The sequence below is a fragment of the Lactuca sativa genome, chromosome 3 (genome assembly GCF_002870075.4).
Source record: "Lactuca sativa cultivar Salinas chromosome 3, Lsat_Salinas_v11, whole genome shotgun sequence".
Taxonomy (NCBI): Eukaryota; Viridiplantae; Streptophyta; class Magnoliopsida; order Asterales; family Asteraceae; genus Lactuca; species Lactuca sativa.
In genome coordinates, this window is record NC_056625.2 from 112,611,427 (window position 1) to 112,634,664 (window position 23,238).

The 23,238-nt window shown below is 35.8% G+C and overlaps 1 protein-coding gene and 1 long non-coding RNA gene across 4 annotated transcripts; both read right to left on the reverse strand.

Annotated features, from left to right (window-relative positions):
• Nucleotides 1–433: 433 nt before the first annotated feature.
• On the reverse strand, nt 434–1,818 carry LOC111885809 (uncharacterized). 3 transcript variants are annotated; one of them, XR_006189339.2, is made up of 3 exons: nt 1,364–1,818; nt 1,086–1,285; nt 434–952 (listed from the first exon to the last, which is right to left on the reverse strand). It is a non-coding gene; the product is annotated as an uncharacterized LOC111885809 (long non-coding RNA). The 3 variants fall into 3 exon arrangements; XR_002848222.3 differs by having other exon boundaries at nt 434–1,005; XR_006189338.2 differs by having other exon boundaries at nt 1,063–1,285.
• Nucleotides 1,819–20,825: 19,007 nt separating this feature from the next.
• Nucleotides 20,826–21,884, reverse strand: LOC111885823 (uncharacterized). Its single transcript, XM_023882058.3, has 2 exons — nt 21,236–21,884; nt 20,826–21,165 (listed from the first exon to the last, which is right to left on the reverse strand). Exons 1-2 carry the CDS (start codon nt 21,818–21,820, stop codon nt 20,923–20,925), a joined length of 828 nt encoding a protein of 275 aa, XP_023737826.2. The 5' UTR covers nt 21,821–21,884; the 3' UTR covers nt 20,826–20,922.
• Nucleotides 21,885–23,238: the final 1,354 nt, after the last annotated feature.

Sequence of the window (23,238 nt, forward strand, 5' to 3'; positions counted from 1 at the left end):
CCCAAAAATTTTAAAATTATGTACATCTACATACAACAATTCCTAAAATATATATATATATATATATATATATATATATATATATATATATATATATATATATATATATATATATATATATATATATATATTTGTTTAATAATATTGTATGTATACGCAATATTTATGCACTCTCCTAATAAGGGTTTAATATGTACTTTTGTGAAATATACGAAGGATTCGAGATTTGTACAAAATCAGTGTCCAATTTATCGTATATTTTAGGAATTGTTGTATGGAAAATGATATATGACGTATAAATATTTATATATTTAGTGTTGTTATATAAAAATTGTATAACATATATGCATTCTTTTATATATATATATATATATATATATATATATATATATATATATATTAAATCTATTAGAAATACATAACAATCAATAAATTTATATACAAATACATACTTAATTTAATCAATACACACATTTCATACATATTGAAACAAAAACATAATATAAATTCATACACAATACATCTATTTAATCTACCAAATACCAAATACAAATAATTAGGTGATGTCTTCTCTCTTTGAGGTCGAGCGTTCAAATCCCGTCGTGGACATAGGTGGAATAGAAGTTGTTAGCTCAAGAGGAGATTAGATTTGCTGGTTCAAAAAAAAAAATACAAATAATTAAATAAATAAATAAATACAAATAAATAAATAAAGACAGCCATATTTACTTCCAAGTTACATCCTAAACAAAACCAACCACACGCAAACACTTCTTCTGTTTGTCCTTCCCATCTACTGAACATTCAAAGAAACAAGGAAAGGAAAAGAAAGATTAACACTCAAACACGTACAGTGATAACAATCTAATACCCAAACACCTACAACATTTTATTTTCGGACTACATCTTCATTCCCAGCGAAGAACCATTTTGTTCTTGTTCTTTTGTATTCCTGCAAACATGAAGAACAACATCACATTTTTTTCCTTGCTTCGTTTTCTTTCCCTATCAACAGAAACAACCAATCATTAAAAAAAAAAAAAACAAAAAAAAAAAAAAAACCATTCATAATGTTCTTCTTCTACCCTTTCCGTAGACAACAAACAGCCAAACACCCTTTTCCATAACTGATAATCTTCTTCTTTTCTTATCAAACATCAACAACCAACCAACCATTTTATTCATTCCATAGATTCCTGTTAAAACAAACAAACACCCCGAGATCATATTGATGATCTGTTTTCTTTCCAGCAATCGAGACCATCCCAGAAACCCCAATCAATTTCTGCAAAAAGAATAAAAAAAAAAATAAGAAGAAGAAGAAGAAGAACAGGGAGCGGCCGGAGCAGCCCCATCCACTAACCTCCACCGCCGCTGCTAATGAGAGTTCCGACCACCATAGCCCCACAAGGCCACACTCAGACTCTCTCTTCTGTTCCTTGCAACCAACGACCTCCGAAGGTATCATCTTCACCGACGTCGCTGCTCGGGACGCCTCCTCGGACTGATCGACCTCCGTCTCCTCGGACCTTATCTTTCCTCGCATCTAGTAGCCGGAAGGGAAAGAGAGAGAGCCCTCTGCTTTCGTCTCGTCTCTTCCTTCGGTTCGACCGAACACCGGAAACACAACCTCAGCCTGCAACCGTTCGAAATCCATCGGACCTCGCAGCCATCTTCATGCCTCCTTCTCGCCTGCCGACGCGCTCTACCTTCTTCACGATCGGTCATCGACCGGTGGCAAATGCTTGATTCCCTTCGTGTTTCTCCCGTTTATCTGTTTCCCTCGTGACTAATTCCTTTTAAGTGGACCATTAAACACGGGACGTAAAACCGTAAGGCATTTTAATTAATGCCCCCACTGTTAAATTCTTTATTCAAAATAGGTACCAATCCCCAAAAAGTGATTCCATTTATCCACAAATAGCCTCTCATTTGGTTATTTTTAACAAAATAAATCTCAATCTTCAAACTTTGAATAAAAATAACCATTTTAGCCCCTCCTTTGAAATAATTTTTACCAAATTAGTCTCACTTGGTTAATTAAATTATCAAACAACCACTATACTATAGTGAAGTTACAAATCAGTCCCTAAAAGTTCAAAATTTTTACGAAATGGTCCCAAGAGTATTACAAAGTTCAAGAATTGTGGAATTACGGTTTCTTAAGTCAAGGATCTCAAAAAACCGAATTCGAATGATTGGAACTCACGCTTCAAGGGTGAGTGCTTACGTCCCCTTTTTAATGTTTAAATCATTTCGCGTGTGAGGGGGGGGGGGGGGGGGGGGGAATAAATGTGCCTAAATATTTTGTTTATGCAAAATAATTTCCTTTTTATGCGAAAACACAATGAATCTACTTATAAAAATATTATTAATCAACAATTTACCATATTGTTACTGATAAATTAGTATAAACTTTTCGTATACGTATTATGGTTGTTTTATCGTGAAATAACTAGTTCACACAACAAATACTATATGATATAAAGTATATGATTTTTATGTGACATTGTATATTATAACAAACATGTTATAAAATTTTATAGTATTTCAAGGATTCAAACTATTACTATGCATGTTTATATATATATTTTTAAGTACATAACATTTATACATGTGCATATGTTCATGAATTTGAAACATTCATTTTTATAAAAGAGAGCACATTACACTTTTACACATGTCAAACATACTCGTCTTTTATTAACTTTATACAATAATATTCGTCATGCCTAGTGAGTTAATCATAATTAAGTTAGGACTGAGAATTATTCACAAACTTTTTAGTTAGGGGAGTTTTAGTGAGACGCTATTCATTAGCTGAGTTTTAAAACTTAGCATACCCAAACTACTATAACTGTTAATCTTCGGAGCGAGATACATATGTATAGTTTGTTTTTCAAGTATGGAATTACTTATGTATCAATATAGTTTGTTTTTTCAAGTATATTCAAAGATTCTTTAGAGATATGGTTTTTAAGTATGCATTTACTTATACAAAGATACATTTTGGCTTTTAAAAACTCATGGAAAACACTGTTTCAATTATTGTTATTCATACAAATATAAAACTTTTTAGACTTTTTAAAAGTGTTACTGCTATTAGCAAAAAACCTGTAACTCTCACTAACTTTGTGTTGACCCTCAAAACTACATGTATTCTCAGGAAACTACTATACAAACATTTAAGACGGATTGGATTACAGATGACCTAGTTTACTTGTTTTATTATATACGTATCTGTTAAGGCAATTCATGTATTATTATTATTTGTAAAAACCTTGTATTCAAATATCAAGATGGAACACGAACGTTATATTTTTTTTTATTGTTGTACTTGTGCTATATATTCAGTGTACCTATGATCCATGTACTTAGTCGCACGACCCAACATGTTCTGCCGCCTTGGTCGGGGGTGTGACATATATGATTATCTGTTATATGTGGACATATTTGGTCGGTGGCTAAGGCTTTAATACTTTGTGCATAAGCCAACAGGCTGGGGGAATACTATCCCGATGGTTGAATGGGCCCGAGGGTATTCCATCTCTAGGATGATAGGAGTTGTTGTGTATTGGCATTCCAACCTGATGGTTGATGGGCCTGGGGTATTCCAACCCGATGGTTGACTGGACCCATAATGTATTGGCATTCCAACCCGATGGTTGATGGGCCTATGGTATTCCAACTTGATGGTTGATTGGACTTGACATGTTGTTATTGTATTTGTTATCTGTTTATGTATTGTTACTTTAAGGGATCTCACAAAGTGTTGACTTACAGTTTTGGGTTATGTTTACAGGTACTTCAGATGAATGCGAGAAGGTGAAGGCGTGACCGTACACATCCTCATGTTTTTGACTTATGATTTTGGGAGACTTTGATGTTGAAAATGTTTTGAAAACTATGATTGTAAACAAGTTGTAAATTTGGTTGGTTTTAATAAAATTAAATATCTTTTCATTTTTATGGGTGTTACAAATTCCAACACGCATGCAAAACCTTCAAGGATAATAATCAATCCCTTCATAATAAGAAATCAAATAAAACCATAGGTAATTAAGATAATTCCAGTCAAGTGATCATTATAGTTACAAATAAACCCCATAACATATACAAAAAGATACAACAAATAGCATCAATGTAGTATCCGACCAAATCGAAGAACTGATAACTCAAATCTCAATCTCTGGAACTCCAGCCACCTCATGACGTCTGTCGGGTAATTGCCAAGCTAGGGGTGTGGGGTTCTGCATATCACTAAAAATGAGAAAGGGACAACAAGCTATGATGCGGCCCTCCAATGGCTAAAACTAGCATACTTTTCTTGCAATCCCTACCAAACTTCGCCTCTTTACCGCACCTACGACATACACAAGATCGAAACCTTCCACCATGAAACTTCCTTCACTTTCCACACTCGGAACTCCCCCGCTTAGCTGGTCATGTGCTCGAGTCAGTGAACTTGAACCGCTTGGATGCTGCCTGGAACTACCCTGAAGCTAACCTCTCCTCCTGTTGCTAGGTCTTCAACTCGATCTCCCTCCTCATGACACACATTAATATATATATATATATATATATATATATATATATATATATATATATATATATATATATATATATAGCAGATAACTACAACAAAACAAAATCCTATACACAAGGATACATAACCAAGTCTAGTGGCGTGGCACTAGTGCCTTCGACCCACGAGCATAGTGAGGAAAACTCACATAAATCGAAGAACCCATTAACATAGTGACATGCTCTCTTTCTGTACAGATTGCTCCCATGAACCTACTAGCATCAAAACATGTAGAAGCTTAATCCACAACCCAAATTCTTCAAGTTTGACTCAAAGTCGAATTGGTCAAAAAGTCATTGGTCAACGATAAAATAAAGTCAACAGTCAACTGATCCTCACGACATGACAATCTGTTGGTCACGTCATGACCAACTAAAGGACAAAATAATCGAGAGTCTTCAATCTTTACAACCTGATAGGCATCTTGTCACATCGTGAGATGTAACATCCGGACGCCTAGGTATATATATATATATATATATATATATATATATATATATATATATATATATATATATATATATATATATATATATATATATATATATTGGGTCTATTGAGAAACTTGACGAGTTGGTGCTTCAACTCGTTGAGTAGGGTCGTATTTGGCCACGTAGGATTAATAACCTACTCGACGAGTTAGAGGGTCGCCTCGCCGAGTAGACACTGTGAGGTGAAACTCTAAATCCTCGGGTTTGGGGGATATTTAAGGAAACTTATAGCCTCATTTGCGGCTCAACAGCTGCCCATCTTCATTGAGAGAAACCCTAATCGGCCATTAAGCTAAGAGAGAGTGTTTGAGCTAACTTTTGAGTGTTTTGGTGAATCTTTTAGAAGGAAAGAAGGGTGAAACAAGCAAGGGACAAGGAGATACTGTGGGATCTAGCAATTCCTTCACTTAAAGCTTCTATGGAAGGTAAAAGCTTGTACCTTTCTCATTTATTTAGTTAGATCTCTTGAGTATGGAAGTTAGGGCTTTTACCACCTTTTTTTTGGGACAACGAGTGCATGGAGTCTGTTAGGAGGTATACACTTCAGATCTGGACCTTGTGAGGTCCCTTGAGTCCAAAGGTCCCAACTTTATTCAACCAAAAGAGGGTTTTGTGCTTAACACCTTGGTTAGAGCTTTTATTTGGCATTATGGAGAAAACATCACATGCATGGATGTAAAGATCGAAGCTTTACGTGACATTCGACCCTTGAGAGGCTAAATCTAGAGTTTGGAGTGATAGATCTGCCTTAAAACATCTGGATGAGATTTTGACTTAAGGGACTCGACTAGTCAAAGAGCTGACTCGACGAGTCAGATAGGGTTTTCACCGATGAGTCTGGACATGGGTAACTCGACGAGTTGACGAGACAACTCGTCGAGTTGGGTAGGGTTTTTGTGAGGTTCTGAGGGGACAAGGGGGACTTGGCGAGTCACATCGATGCACTCGGTGAGTCGGGTCAACATGGATAGTTTACTCAATTGTTGACTCCTGTTTGCTTTAGGGTTTGGTCAACGCAGGGAGTACGGGGACCGTGGAGGGGTAAAATGGTCTTTTACCCATTCCATGAGATTGAGTGAGAGAGAGAGAGAGAGAGAGAGATTAACCTAGTGATTTAGAGTAGTGATTTGAGTGTTGATTAGAGATTATTATCTTATGTGTTAGGTGGAAGCTAGTTCGAGATTCTTGTATGAGATTATTACTTACTTGATTACGAGGTGAGTCTTCTCACTATACTTACCATGAGTGGTATCTGTGTGACCAAGATGTCTTATGTTCTTACCTATGTATTTTAATATTCTGCATTACGTCTTTGTGATTTTTGCTTAGTATTATTATTATGAGCTTATTGAGTTAGGACCGGAGGGTCTCCACTGAGACACATTGACCGAAGGGTCGTATTGAGTTAGCCTCGAGTGGCTAATGTGATGTGTGTGGTATTTTTGGAAACTCATTAAGCCTCATGCTTACCGTGTTATGTTTTATGTGTTTCATGTACTTCTCAGGATCACGAGAAGGCACCGGCTTGATAGTACACACTGGCGAAAGCTTATATTAGGATTCTGGGATTGTGATTTTATTTGTGGATTGTTGACATTTGAGATACTTGTGATTTTGAGAATTATAAAATGAGTTTTATTGTGTTTAAAAATGAAAATTTTGTTTGAAAATTTACGGTGTTACAAGTTGGTATCAGAGCCTTGGTTTGATGGATCCGGATGCACCCTCGAGTGTGTTTGGACTCAAACTGAGGATTTGAGAAAACATTTCAAAAGAAATTATTTTTCTAAAAAGAGAAATTTTTTTAAGAGAAAACGAGTTGGACCAGCCAGGGATCATGCACCATGAAAGTACATTACTAGTTATCGATATGAAAAAAGTATTCGCTAGTTGCTTTCTCATATGAATTAATCACATCATTCATGTAGAAACTAAGGAACCTTGTTGGTAATCTATGATTGCTAAATGTATACGTTAGGGTTATATATAATTAGGATTCTACAGACTTGGGATTTGTGATTCCACTTTACTTCCTATTCTTTGTTTGATTGTGGGCTTAGGGTAGAATCACTTATTTGCCTGTCTATTCAATATTGATTATATACGACTTGTATACACAAGGCGATTATAGAAGGACCAGACATGGATCGCACCACGAAACTACATTACTATTTATCAAATGCCTTGTACTACCTATACCAACTCAATTTCGGGACAAAATTTCTTTTAACGGGGAGGTAATGTGACAAACCAAAATTTAGGGCTATTATTATAACCGTCAATCTATCCGTGAATCTCATGTTATATCCGAATTGCTAAGTTTTAGTGTATCTTAAGAAGGAAAAGTAATTTCATTCTAACTAGAATACAATACTAGATGATATTGCACTTTCAAATGTACAACGAATCAAACTGCACAAACTGTAACCTTAGGATACGTCAAAAAAACTAAAAATTCGTAAAAATTCATTTTAAGAGAAGCAATTATTCTAGCCTCATAGTACGTGTTTACCTGTTTCCTAAAATATAAAGAACGTCCAAAACAGAGTTTGTATGCAAAAGATACGACGATTTTAAGAAAACAAGCGGTAAAACATTGTTTTTCTCTAATCACATAAAACCAAGCCGATCCGTTGAGGTACTTACACTTTGCCGATGGGATTTCCGATAATGTTTTTGGACTCAAGTTATAGTCTAATATTTAATTTCACACATAAATAATTTTTACGAAAATATTTACAAAAGTCGCAAAAACGGACACCGTGAGCCGTTTAGACGCAAAACTTTAAATTCGATTTCCCAGAGTTTCGTAACTCCAAAAATTAATCCGTTCGAGTTTTTGAAATCCTTCAATTAAATATTATCTAGCGTTACTTTTGGAAAAAATCCTCAATACCTGAGTCCTGATACACCAAAAATGAGTCAACTTTTGGGCATTTAATAAATGAGAGACCGTGTGTGGGACCCACATGGCTTAGAAGCCAGCCAATACTCCTTCTTGCCCACATGGGTTTTTCTCCCTTCTTCACTTCTTCTTGAGTACAATATTTCCCAAAGGTACATGCATGGGTGGAGGTATGGGCTTACAAGACTTGGGTGGGAACTTCAACTATAAAAGGAGGCTCACACCACCTCTATTTTCACACAACTCCAACTCTCTCTCTCTTTCTCTCTCTCAATCTCTCCCTCTATATCTCTCCATCTCTCTTGGATTGAATCACCACGACACACCACCCGCCACCGTTTCTGCAGGCTGCTACCACCGCCATCTGTCACCTCCATCTGCTGAAACCAGATAAATCTCAATGGTTCATTATCAAAGCAACACTATCTTGGTTTCTCGCGTCAAAAACTCGAAACAAATCACCCACCACACGTTAAGGCAAGTTTTACGGCCCCACTTTTACATATTTTCGGGGGGGGGGGGGGGGGGGGGGATACATGTAGTACTTATATATCTTGTATATATATGTATTTTTCTAAATACTTTGTTTAAACAAACAACACCACCGTGTTTAAGCAATATAATAGTATTTATTACGCTACTACTTATGGTACGACAAATCTTGTTTGAAGGTCCGCATGGGTTGTTGGATTTCAGAACAACTTAATTGTCAAAATGATCCTCCCCTCGGTGTTTCATTTCTGTTCTTCGTCTATGCATGGTAGTACATGTACTAAGTAATATTTATCATACAAAATACACAAAAAATATCATTGTTTTGTGTAAATACTTTACCAGTTTTAGAAATAATTGTTTAAACGCTTACATGTTAAGTAAACAAAATCATTTTAAACCTCAATAGCTTCATATGGTATGCTGTTAAAATAATACAACTAATAAAAATAACATATACGTTCCGACAAAAATTGTACTATGACTGTATAACCGATTATCAACTTGGTAGTCTAATTATACCTCATACATACACAAAAAGATATACGTTTATATATTTATACGAGTTATAGAGATCGTATCTTAGGCTCTTTTATGTGCTTCTACTCAAAGTTTTATCAACTGTTTAAATAAGTATCATACTATTCAATGTGTACGCTTATCAAATATACTTGTCAACTATCTGTTTATCCGTATCTGTGGTTTTTAAGTACAACATTGGCAGATAACTTTATCCGTATATCCGTATGTTTATTTATCCGTATATGTGGTTGTTAAATACAACCTTGACAGATAACCTTACCCGTATGTTTGTTCATCCGTTACCCGTACCAATTCGTTATTATAAACTTGACTAGATACTTATAGTTTATATGTCTATCCACACCATTCCTATAAACTTGACTAGATGATTATTACCTAGAAACCATAGTTTATATGTCTATCCGTACAAATTCGTTACTATAAACTAGACTATACTTTTATTACCTATGAACCATGGTTTATATTTCTATCTTTTTCAAACATTCTTCCAAACACAGTTTTCTTAAAAAGGCAATACTTTTTAGACTTTTAAAAAGTATTATACTGCGGTTAAGCAGAAAACCTATGACACTCAACAACCTTTGTGTTGACCCTCAAACTTACATGTATTCTCAGGGGATCCTCAGACAGGCTTTCAGATGGAAGATTTGTTGTGGATTTCAGACAACTTAGCTATCTAGTTTTTTGTTATCTGCCTACTTGTTTAAGGTAACTACTATCTATTATCACTTGTAAGAACCTTGTATTCAAACATTAATGATGGAATATAAACATTGTTTTGTTTATCATTGTACTAGTGCTTTATATTCAGTTTATCTGTGATCCATGAACTTAGTCGCACTTTCGGCATGTTCTGCCTTGGCCGAGGGTGTGACAGCCATGCACCTCCTTTAATAAATGAAAAACCTGAAAACATGTAAACCACAAATGAAAACACAAATCTTAGTGAGTTCCCTAAAATATCACATACATCACAACATAAAATGAACACCTATGGGTTATCAGCAACCATGGGGATTATCAATAATCCCAATTGGCTAACAACATGTCTTATGGGTTATTAACAACCCTGGAGACTATTAGCATTCTCAGTGGGCTAATGTTAGGATGTGTCAAACCCAACAAATAATGGGTTACAAAATGACTCCAAATACACCGCTATTTTGCAATAAAGAGTAGTACAAAGTAAGCAGGGTCGATCCATAGAGACACGAGACAAATATTTATATCTGTTTGCTTAAGGCATTAATTTCACAAAAAAGGGGATTTGTATGTAGTTGATTAGAGCAAATGACTAAAGGAACGAGAAATCAACTAACTGATTAAACTAAATTTAGAATTAATGATAACTCCATATCCATGTATGAAAGTTAACAATGTGATTGAAAGATGACATGATACTTACTCAATTCTATCTAAGTTGGTACTTGAAAGTGTTAAAAAGCTCTAACACTTCCCATTCACCAATTTATCTAATTCAAAATGAGTTTTTTGAAAACAACATAACCTTTTAATTTGAATCTAAACAAGCTCTTAAACATAAATCAAAAGGTTGCATTAAGTTTTAAATGAATATTCCCAACAACACTCAATACTCCTCACAAGATCGAGAGTGTAAAAGTGTGTGAATATGATTTACACTTGATTCTTTCAGTAAAAATCTATTTAGTGTTTGTTACTTATTCTAATTCACAAAACAATTATGAATTTCACGACTTAGATAAATCGATTGACTCAAACCTAATTCAAATGGCCAATAAGATATAAGAAAGAATCAAATATTCGATTGAAACAAAATCACATTCACTGGGTAGAAATTAAGAGCAAACATCAAGTCACGTGATTGAAATTACATCAAAACAAGTCAAAACATGAAATTAGAGACACTAGGGTTCTAGCCACTCATGACTAGAACAAAATCACAAGTCTAGAAAAGGAAATTAAAGTGATAAAATGCATACAAAGATGAAATTAATTGTTTCCACAATGATTTCCCAATAAACCGTAGCAAGAACTTGTGGTAGAAATCTCCCTTGCTGCCTTCCAGAGAAAGAATGTGTCGAATGGCTCAAAAACCCAAAAATCGGGGGTAAAGGAAAATTGCCAAATGGAAGACTGCACAAAGGAAAATTGCCAAATGGAAGTTGCACGCCTGACACGACCCTGTGTCAAATATAGTTAAAAGGACAAGACCCTGTGTCACTCTAAAGTATGATGCCTTTATTTAACTCCTCTCCAAAGTGCGTTTCTGAAAATTGACCAATTCTGCATTTGAGTCTCCAAAACAGCTTCACACGGTTATGTCCTTTTTGATACGGGCCGTGTCATTTCAGTGTAATTTGAAATGGGGCCATGTTAAATGCAGAATTAGTCAATTTTCTGCAACACACTTTGGAGACGAGTCAAATGAAGGCATCAAACTTTTGAGTGACATGGGGTCTTGTGCTTTCAGTTATAATTGACATGACGCCTATCAATCTTCATGATATAAATTCTTGATTTCTTCAATTTAGCTCCAAAAAATCTACAACTTTGCTCATGGGCCTTTTTCACCATCCGACATCATCTCCAACCTCAACTGAAACGACATAAAAAGTGTAGAAATGAAGTGTGCCAAATTTTTCCCAAAAATAAATAAAATGCATGTATTCTTATTGGATTGAATTGCAAAAGAGTAAATTAAACATGCTTAAATGGTGCATAAAACCTAACAGCGAACAACATGTTCGGTGGGTTATCAGCATCCCTAGAGACTATCAGCAGTCCCAGTGGGCTAACAGCACGCCCGGTGAGTTATCAACAACCCCAGAGACTATCAGTAGTCTCAGTGAGCCAACAACATACCCAACATTTATCAAGAACTCCAGATAGCACATAAGGACAAATATCATGTAAGACCCAGTTGGTTAGCATGCACATATACTACCGTACATGCAAGTATAGTAAGAGGACCCACCTTGATTGTTAAATGAATAGATCTCACATACGAGTTGCTGGTGCTAAAGTCTCTCCCATTAAACATATCAAAAATCAATCCCTAATTAGCAATTAAGGTAAATAATCCAACTTAGCAATTCCAAATACCCAGATAAATCCTCATTTGGGTAAATGACCATTTTTCCCTTCTAACTCCTCAACCCCTTCCAGTTGACCAAAAGTCAAAATGGTAAAAAAAAAGTCAATGGTCAACCTTTCATTGCTTACATGATGTGTATGTCTTACTATACGCTAAGCGTAGTGTCTTATCTAGAAAACGTGCAAGAATCAAGCTACATTGGGTGTAGCCCAGATTGTTCCCCACGTACGGTGTCCCTTGCCAAACTTTATTTTAAACACTTAATACATTAAGACCTTTCACTCAAAGCTCAAACTTGGTTCCTAATAACTCCATAATGCATAAAGTTTCCAACTTTATCTATTAGGATGGTCCAAACAACCAAGATCTAGCCTTTAAGTCTAAAATGGACCAAAAATGTATATTTCTCAACTTAATCCATTAAGTCTAAGTCTCCAACCTTCATATCTGAATCAATATGATGTTTAGATGGATAAATTTTCTAACTTTATCTATAACAAGGTCATAAACATTCAAGATCTAAGCTTTATGCACTAAAGTGACCCAAAAATGATAACACAACTTCCGTGGCTTAATAAACAAGCACCAAAGCACAATTTTCCAAGTCCAGTGAGTCCCAAGAGTGTTACATATAGCTCAAAAGGTGCTAGAGTCACATCAACTCCCAAAACACAAGCTTAAGGGACCAAAATGTGACAAATATGACAATTAACAAGATCTATGAAACCAATGAGCAAGTTTGATGTTTTTTACTCATAATGGTCCATGAATGAAGTAACATTGCTAGATCTATACTTGAACCTTTCTTCTTTAAACTTTGCCACCACCTTGTTCTTCAAGATTCCAACTTTTAATGGAGAAATAAGCTCATAAATAATGCCAATGCTCAAAACTAGTGAGAGGAGGTGTTGGGGTTATATTGTGTTGTGTCAATTACTGTATTGTTTTATCTTTTGTAATGGGTTGGGCCTGTCCACCTGATATTAATGTGCTAGGGTTAGAGTATAAATAGTGCATGTATGCATCGTGTTTTGTTAAGGATCTTGTAACCCTACTTATCCTTTACAGTAGAAGTTCTTAATCGAGGTATTCTAAGGCAGTGCTTTTAATCATTCACCACAACTTTGATCTCCATTCTTTGTGTTTGATTCTTCTAGCCATTTTGAATCTATCGATCTTATATTCTTAATCTCATCAATTGATATCAGAGCAGGAGACTGTGTAATCTCAACACATCTCTTCTGTGAAAGAGCTATTAGGGTTTCCGCTTTTCTTGGATCTATTCTCTACCATCTTCATCATTTTTAATGACTATTGACCTTGGAACTAGATCTCGATTATACCCTAAACTCGATTTTAGTTTTACACATCTGGTTCATTACAAGTTTTTATTGAATCTACATCATGCATTCCGAAGATTCTCATACTCTTTCATTCAACCTATCCAGCAGTATTGGTTCTACAACAAGAATCTCGATTCTTTTTCCGCATGAATATGAGGTGTAGACACTACACTTTAAAGATTACATTCAAGGACTTGAAGATCATGGTTCCTTGATATGGGAAGCCATGACGGTGCAGACGTTTGAACATCTGGTAGAAGAAAAGTTGTTAAAACTCAAGCCAATTACAATAATCTTCTTCTTGAAGCAAAAGATGTCCCACAGGACGAAAAAGACAAGCTAATCTGTAATGTAAAGGCGATGAGGATTATTAGGTTTGCATTGCCTCCAGACACGTTTCTTCTAGTAAGTTCATTCGATACAACAAAGCAATATGGAACAGGCTGAAAGAACTCTACTCGAGTGATGCTGATCTTGAGCACTCTATTCTGACTCTACTTATGTCAGAATTTGGAGCCTTTATCCAGAAGCCTGAGGAAAAACTAGATTAAAATTACAACCAGTACAATCATCTTTTAAGTAGGATGATGAAAAATAAGATTGGACGTGAACTTATTGAACAAAAGGTCACATTTATGGACGATTTGAAGCCAGAATGGAAAGTTGTGGTGTCAACGGTTAAAGCACATGAGCAGTTTAAAATCTACTCTTTAGCGAATCTTGTGGGAATTCTTAGGTCTAACAAGGACGAAGTTACAGAAGAAGAAAAGATTGTTTCTGGGATGTGTTCATTGGAATTAGCCGCAAAGAACAAGTAGGCTGTAGAAGAAGAAGGTTTGAAGACGGACCTATCGGATTGTGAACTCTCAAAGGAGGAATATGCACTAATGGTATCAAACCCTAGGAAGTTCACCAAAAAGAACTTCGGATACAACAAAAACAAAATCTGGCAAGGAATTTACAGTTCTGAGAAGACGAAGGGTGAGAGTGTCAACAACTCTCAAAAGGAAGAAGTGAAGAAAGATAGCAAGTTGATAGGAGATTCTGGATATGACTGTAATTACTGTCAACGAAAAAATCATTTGGCAAAAGAGTGTATGTTGAAAAGGCTTAATGAGAAGAATGATGAAAGAGAAGAAAATGATGAAGCTTACTATCTTCGCAACATAGAGGAGCTCAAGAAAAATAAGAATGATGGTAGCGCTAAACCTGCTTTCCTTGTGCAGGAAAATGATGACGAGTTTGGAAGAGTTAAAGTTTGGTCAACTGACTCAGAGGACGATGAGGTTCGCATACCTACTCATGGCAAGTGCTTTGTTGTGAAGGATGGTGTTTCGGAGTACGAGGGAAAATGCTTCATGGTCAACAACAATGCTTCGGAGCAAAGGGGATACACTTCTGGAAGTTGTTTCGCTGCGAAGCCTACCACAGAGTAGATCATCGAGTGTGAGAAGATGATAAGCAAGGTAAACTCTATTCTAGAATCATTAAATATTCTTGTCTCTCGGTATGAAACTAAATTTAAAGATTTAAAATTTAAAGTTTCTAGTTTAAGTGATAGTTTAAACAGAACCCGTTTAAGTAATACTAACTTAACTGATTTAACTGATCAAATCAGTAGGGTGGGTAACATCAAAAAGTGAGGAGAGACGAATATGGATTGAGAAGTTAGAGTTGGAGTTATCTAGATCTAGGGATGATTTAATTTATTTGCAAAGAGACAACTTAGGGCTTTTGAAACAACGAAATATTTTTTGTTTGATTGCTAAATGTTTTTATTCTAATACCACTCAGCTGCACATTGATTGCGAAATAGGGAAGAAAATCCATAAAATGATTTTGCCCATTCTAGAAATGAAAGTTGACGAAATCGATGCAGACTGTTTCAAATGCGAATCCATCGAGTCATCTGGGGAAGTCTCTGATGCTTATAAAATCGTACTGGACAAAATTGAATCTTATATACAATCCAAAGAGCATAAGAACATGCCATAACAGATTTTAAGTGAAAAAGATAAAGAGCAAATTAAATCTGATACTTTACATAAATTTGACTCTTTATGCACTAAATTGAGTTCAGATAATACAATTGATGTTGAAAATTTATCTGAATTTGATGACGATAGTGACATTAGTGAGATCTCAGTGGAGGATGAGGTTGATTGTTCGGAATTTGTTAAAAGCGAACCTAAACCTGCGAAAAATTTGATTTCTGAAAATTCAGTTGAGTACATTTGCATTTCTGAATATGGTTCAAAAAATTTAAAAGAAAAGGCAATTGTTTTCCCAAAGGTTCAAACTCTTCCCAACCAGGTCTTTGAAACTTCAGGACTTAACAAAAATCAATCCAAAGAACTATCGTCCCTTGTAGAAGAAGACAATGCTGATGGGTGCGATGAATACTTTTGGTGTGGCCCTATTGACAATGCAGGTGAAACCAAAGGTCTCTCAGAGATAACCTCTTCGAAGACGAAGGTAAGATATGTTGCAGAACCTTTGAACAAGGTCAACTCTAGCTACTAAAAAGGAATTTCGAGTGGAACAAAAAATATTCCAAGTGATATATCATTTGAAAAGTGCAAAATCCCTGTTAAAAAGCCAAAACCTAGGGCTAATCTTCATAAATCTGATGAGAAATTCGCTACATAGAAATGTAAAAGAAATGCTAGATATAATAAAAATCTAAAAGAAAGAAAGCATTTCTAGCAATCCAAAAATCCTAACTTTGTTCATCATGAAAGATCAGCAAATCTGAGTGCGAAAATATCTTCAAATCCGAATCCTAAAAGTTTTTCAATAACTCAGTCATCTTCTTCTCCAATTTCAAAATCAAAAGTTTCTTAGAAACCCCCATTTTCAAAAAAAAAACAAAATATTTTTAGCAAATAAAACCTAATGTTTCACGGTCTACCAAAATATCGAAAGATTCAAAGGTTAAAGAAAAGTTTTTTCGACGTAAAAAATTCATTCCAAAAACTCTTAATCAAACTTGAAAAAGGAAAATATAGTTGAGAAAAGGATTGTCAAGCAACAAATCAAAGATAATAAAAGAAAAACCTCTTTTCAAAAGAATCCTAAAGATGAAAGGATCATTGTTTTTAAAATCACTAAGAAAGATAATTCCACTCTAATTAAACGATCTTACTTGGTTGATGAAGCAATAACATTACCTATGTCTGTGAAAACTTCACGTGGACCTAAAAAACTTTGGTTCCTAAATCTCCTTGATTTTTGTAGTTGATGCGGGACGAGCAGTTTGACTCTGAATGGTACATTGATAATGGATGCTCGCGTCACATGACAGGAAGGAAGGAAGAATTGAGAGAGTTCAGATCACTGAAGGATGGAGGGAGAGTCAAATACATAAATAACTCTCTTGGGGAAATTAAGGGTATGGAATGATTACGAATAGAGAATTCTCTATTACGAATAGAGAATTCTCTATTCGAAAGGTAGCCTATGTGGTGGGCCTACAACACAACATAATCAGTGTATCTCAATTGGTTGTAGGTACAGACTTGAAAGTGTCATTCGAAGATGAGGGATCTGAGTTAATTAAGAAAAAAAAATCCAAAACAGTGTTCTTGAAGTCCAAGCGAAAAGGAAAGATGTATCCACTTAATCTGAATCCCATCAAAGGAAAGTCAGCTATATGCCTTCTTATGAAATCACCTTCGGATGATAGTTGGCTTTGGCACTGAAGGCTCTCGCATCTCTACTTCAAAGACATCAATAAACTCGTACTTGGTGATCATGTGAGAAGGATACCATTGCTGAAGTTTGAGAAGGATCACCTCTATGCAGCCTGCTAACTAGGGAAGAAAAGCAGGAAAGTTCATCCAACAATCATAAACACCAAACTGATCGAGCCACTTGAGCTTTTACATATTGATCTCTGTGGTCTATCTGCCATTGAGAGCATTGGTGGTAACAAGTATATTTTAGTTATTGTTGACGATTTTTCTAGATTTTCATGGGTGTATTTTCTTAAGCAGAAATCAGAAGCCATTCCTAAGCTTAAGGACTTTATAAAGCAGATCGAGCTTCAATTGCGAAAGCTGGTTTGTAACATTCACAATGACAATGGTTTGGAGTTCAAAAACCAAGCATTTGAAGAATTCCTGACTAAAAAAGGCATAGCTCACAACTGTTTAGCTCCCTACACTCCTCAACAGAATGGGGTCGTTGAAATGTGAAATCGTTCTCTATGCAAAGATGCAAGAACCATGCTATCATTTGCGAACCTGCCACTCTATTTTTCGGCAGAAGCTATCGGCACAACCTGTTTCACACAAAACCGATCTTTCCCGAATAAACCCCTTATGAAATTCTTAATAAAAGATAACCTAATGTTAAGTTCTTTCATGTCTTTGGTTCCAGGTGTTTCATCTTTAATTCTAAAGAACAATGGAACAAATTTAATGTGAAAGCTGATGAAGGAATTTTCTTGGGGTATTCTCTAATGTCGAAGGCATATTGGGTTCTCAACAAAGGAATCAAGAAGAATCAAAGAGACTTACTATGTCACCTTCGATGAAACTTATCTTAAGAAGTATCAGAAGACGAACTCTCAATCAAATGAAATTTTTCCCGTGAAAAATCCAATGAAAATTCCTCTCTTTAGCCTTTATGAGGAATTCATGAACCTCTTCGACGAACCAGATAAAGTGATCTCCTTAGAATCCAAAGTAGTAGATAACAAGGAGGATAAGTTGAAAAAGCTTATTGATGATGTTGTGAAAGATATTGAACACGAGCCACCCACTCCGAAAGACTCTGACATTCCGTCTCAATCACAAGCTGCAAGTGCTCCACCTCAGGCGGAGGGTTTCATATCAACCTCTTCATCTCATACACATGTTCAGGGGGGAGAATGAAGCCCCTTAAATTAGCTTAGAACCACCATTCTAGGGGGAAGGTTCAACTCTGAATGAAGAGACCAATCCATCGTTCGAGGGGGTGAATGAGAATACAAATGATGATTCGGATGCTCAATCTGAGTTTGAAGAAATAAATTTTGTCACTACTAGAAAAAAGGCCTTTTACGACGCTCATTGTGCGTCGTAAAACGCTCAGACGACGCGCAAATGCGCGTCAAGGAAGGCCCTGTCATAAAGAGAGACGACGCGCTTTTGCGCGTCATCTATAGACGACGCGCATTTATGACGCGCATTTACGACGCGCGGTTATGACACGCAATGCGTATCAAGGAAGGCCCTGTCATAAAGGAAGACGACACGCATTTGCGTGTCGTAACCTTACGACGCGCGTGTTTATGACACGCAATGCGTATCAAGGAAGCCCCTGTCAAGAAAGGCCATGTCATAAATGAAGACGACACACATTTTTGCGTATCGTAATTTTATTTTTTTTTTTAAAAAAAATATTTATAGATTTACTGATTTTTAAATTAAATTTGCATTTCATATATATGATAATAGAAAAAAATATATTTATATATTTATTAATTTTTAAATTAAATTTGCATTTAATCTCTCATAATAGAAATAAAATACCATATACAAAAAATACAATCCATTGCATAATATAAAATAAAATTTCATAGTCAAAAAATAAAATAAATTGCACAAATTATAATATGTGTGTAATTGTCTCCTTCATGATCAGCCTCCATGTCCAAAGTCGGATCTACCTTCCTAATCTGTATGGATCTACCTTCATATAATAATGTTACCTGCCCATATGCAAAGATACAACTATTATATCCAGACAAACAATTCTCCACCATTGGTAGACCAACCATCCTAAAAAGAGTTTCCTGCACAAATTCATACTTCTTGTAACACATTGCAATTAAGAGAATCAAATTCATGTAGAAACAGAACTTAGTATTGCTCATTTCTGGCACCTGGTCAATTGTTTCACAAGCAACATGGTCAAAAGTAAATCGTGTTTCTGGATGCCCTACCCAGGTCAGGCATTGTGCAGTTTCTTGTTGTAAACACCTGTTGTAACCTTGAGCACTGAGTTCCATGTTGTTGAGAATTGGAATATTATAAGTAAAGACCAAGTGCAACTGAAAAATGTAACATTTAAACTTAGACTGATAATAAGTTTTTTTTTTTATTTTACTGAGAAAAGGTAAAAGACCAAGTGCAAACCTCTAATCTAACATAATTGTTTTCTTTATTGTCCTGTGCAGCTTCCTATTGCCATTTTCAAGAATTTACTTCATAGATGATGGGTGAAATAGGAAAGCTTAAATACCAAAACTTGCATATCTTACATTTTGGATCTGATCATGAATCTTGTCTTCTCTAAACTTCAACATCATCTTTGTGCACTTATTGTCATCCTCTCTTTGACGAACCTAAAAGTAAATTTCAGTTTTAAATACAATATGCTAGTGATGTCATATTATAGACCAAATTGGATAATAATTTACCAGTCGATTTAACTGTTCTATTTCTGCTTCAAGTTGTTTAATAGAAGCTTCCGACATTTGATCTCTCCTCAAGGCTCCAGTCAATGAAGTCTCTAAAGATTTCAGCTGAGAAACAGAATGAATACAAGTAAATGAGAACCAAAATGGTAAAATCATCAAACAACAAGGTTTTGTCGGCTTTGTAGTATCTAGTTGAAAAACAAGTATAAATAGTAGCTAATCGTTATAATTTCTTGTGAATTAGCACAGTGAAATAGTAGGTAAAACATGAAACCCCCTAAATATTACTTAGTATACCTGTTTAGAGGAAACCTTCAGGATTTTGTTATCATGTCTAGTGCAATCATTCTCGTGTTCTTGGGTAGCCTCTTCAATGACTTTTGGACCAAATGCTAAAGACCTGGATATGTTGTTCCTCTTAAGGATAGCAAGCTCCTCCTGACTGAATAAAAAGATGGTTACTTCATAGAATATGGATACAATTTTATTGGGTTTGAAAAAATAACAACAGAAGAAAAGAATTACCTTTAGCGGTTGTATTTGCTGTTGAAGCACCATGATATCTCCGGAGGCATCTTCATTTACAACACCCTTGGAAACAGAAAACAAGATGAAAAGTTTAAAAATCGTGCTTTGAATAAGATCAAAAAATTAAAAGTTTACAGTATTCACCTGTAGAAGAAATGTCAATCTTGAATCTCTATAAGGAACATGACGTGTCCTTGCATTAGCACCATCTACTAGAACCATTATCACATGACTAGAAAGATAGATTCCGTGTTACAAATATGGGAGGAAAACAAAACAAGAAAAAGTACAGCAAATAAAGTTGTTCATAGCCTAGGGTAGATAATGATTTGTTTATATTTAATTTGCAGCTTCCTTTAATCATTCACCTTCAGCACCCGAAGTTTTTTGTCTATTAAGACAAAAGGAAAAGGTTTGATGAGTAACAAAACAAGAAACTATAAAAAAAAAGATTGTAATCAAATGCAGCACCTTTCTGAACCAGCCAGATCAACAAGATTCAGCCTTGCAAATCTAAGGTTAGATGTCGAGTCTTTCTCCCACCTACTTTCAATCACACACGTGAAAACACTGTCATTGCTTTGATACCCTTTAAAGTTGCAAGTGCAGAATCTAAAGCATTCACTTTAGGGATATTTCCTTTCTTTAGATTTTTGTATGTGTTAATAAATGGTTCAAGGGTAAGAAAATCTTCCAAAGCAAATGAATCACCATTGACTGCTAAGTTGACCACAGCACTAGCCAATTGGTTCACACTTTGGGTACCAGAAAGTACATTTGCCTGATCGATTTGTGTCTGCAAGAGAAGGGTATTTCCGTAAATTACCATAAACAAAAAAGAAAAAAAAAGTAACAATGATACAAACCTTGACTTTGTCCCTAGGTTGAGCACTCCCTTTAAGAGATAACTTTCTGGATTTGAGAATGTCTGAAAGCATAATAGCTAACCAACCTTGGGAAATGGGAATGGAAGAAGGCCCATAATCTTCACAGATACGAGAAAGGATTGTGATTGCAGAAGATCTAATAGCATCAGATGAAGTTTCCCTAAATACCCATGGAAGCATAATGCAAGACCATTTTTGTCCTTCTTCAAGAGACAAACGCATGTCCCCTGAACAAAGTGATTCCAACCCTTTTGCTAATGATTCTTGAACAGACTTATGATTCATAGTCCTTTTAGCAGTCTCCCTCATTAAATGAAGACCTTTTTCCATAACTACCCTTTGAGCACCAGGGCACCTCTCGAGAGATAGTAAAAATGCAGATAAAGCCACACGAGTTAAAGAGATATCATCGGCTTTGCTTGCTTGAGAAACGGTTGTAAGAAGGGTAGAACTCCAATCAGAAACAAAATCATTCATGGGGAGATTTTCGTCTTTTAACAACAACTGAGCTACTAAACTCCCGTGAAATTTCACGGATCTTTCAGGAGCAATCAATGCAGACATGACAACATGTCCATTGAAGTCGAGTTCTTGGATATGGTGAAGGAATGGAAATAAAACAGAAAAAAAAAAACAGAAACCCTAACCAACCTTGGTCGTTGAGATGATGGTGGAGCTTTTCCCTTGACGCAAAACCCTCCATGGTATCAAGCTCAATCTCTGTAGCCCTACGATCTGCCATGTCCAAATCTCTCTCGTCCTCCAGAGAATCGTCCAACCCAACCGACCTTCATAGCCATTTCTATTGATTTCCAACTCGATATCATAAATTATGTTTCGACATGAGAGTGTAGGGAGGTTTCAAGAAGAACAGAGCAGAAGCAACAACGCAAAAGATAACATTAGGTATCGAGGGCTAATAGAGTTTGATTAAAAAGGTTATAAAACTCGTAATAAAGGAAGACAAACCTCTGGAACAAATAAAGAAGTAGAATGTTGATGGTGATTGACAATGGAGTTTCGAGACCTTGACTTTAATGGAGAGAGAGAGAGAGAGAGAGAGAGAGAAGAACGATTGAAAGAAGGTAGAGGAGAGCATGGAGGGGTTTTTAATTTTTTCAGAATTTCATTTCCCCCTTTCCCCCGTTATTAAAGGATGGAACGCGCGTTCCATTAAAAAATATAAAGCGACATCCTTAGACGACGCGCATTTTATTATAGGTGCCCTCCATGTTTTTTTTAGACACTAATTTAAGGGCGCGCAATAATGCGTGTCTTCTATCCTTAAATTTTTTGAAGAGATGACATTTTTCTAATGTCACTCTCCTTTGCGTAACATAGATCAATGAGCGTCGTATTTTGCGCGTCGTAAAAGGCCTTTTTTCTTGTAGTGTGTGTTGGATCCATCTTATAATCCAAACTACCCTCCTCTAACCAAATGGACCAAAGATCATCCTAAAACACAAGTAATCAGGGAAGCCTATGCAGTATTTCTTACGAGAGCGCAACAAAAGGCGAATCGGACTGCATTATTCACAAAAATGGGATTTTGCATGTTCGATTCGTTTATCTCCAAAATTGAGCCTAAAAACGTTAAGTTTTCCCTTGATCATTCTGATTGGGTGCAAACAATGCAGGAGGAGCTCAATGAGTTTGAACTAAACAAGTTTTAGAGGATAATTCCCACTCTGAAGGATGATTCGGTCATTGGTCTTAAATGAGTGCTCAGAAATAAGCTTGACAAAGAGGGAAATATGATCCAAAACAAGGCGCAATTAGTTGTCAAAGGGTATTTCCAAGAAGAAGGGATTGACTACAAGGAAACTTTCGCACCAGTAGCAAGGCTGGAGTCAGTTCGCATCTTTTTGGCATATGCAGCACACAAGAATTTGAAGTCTACCAAATGGACGTTAAGTCTGCCTTTCTGAATGGGGAATTAGAAGAAACAGTGTATGTGGAGCAACCACCCGGATTCATAAACG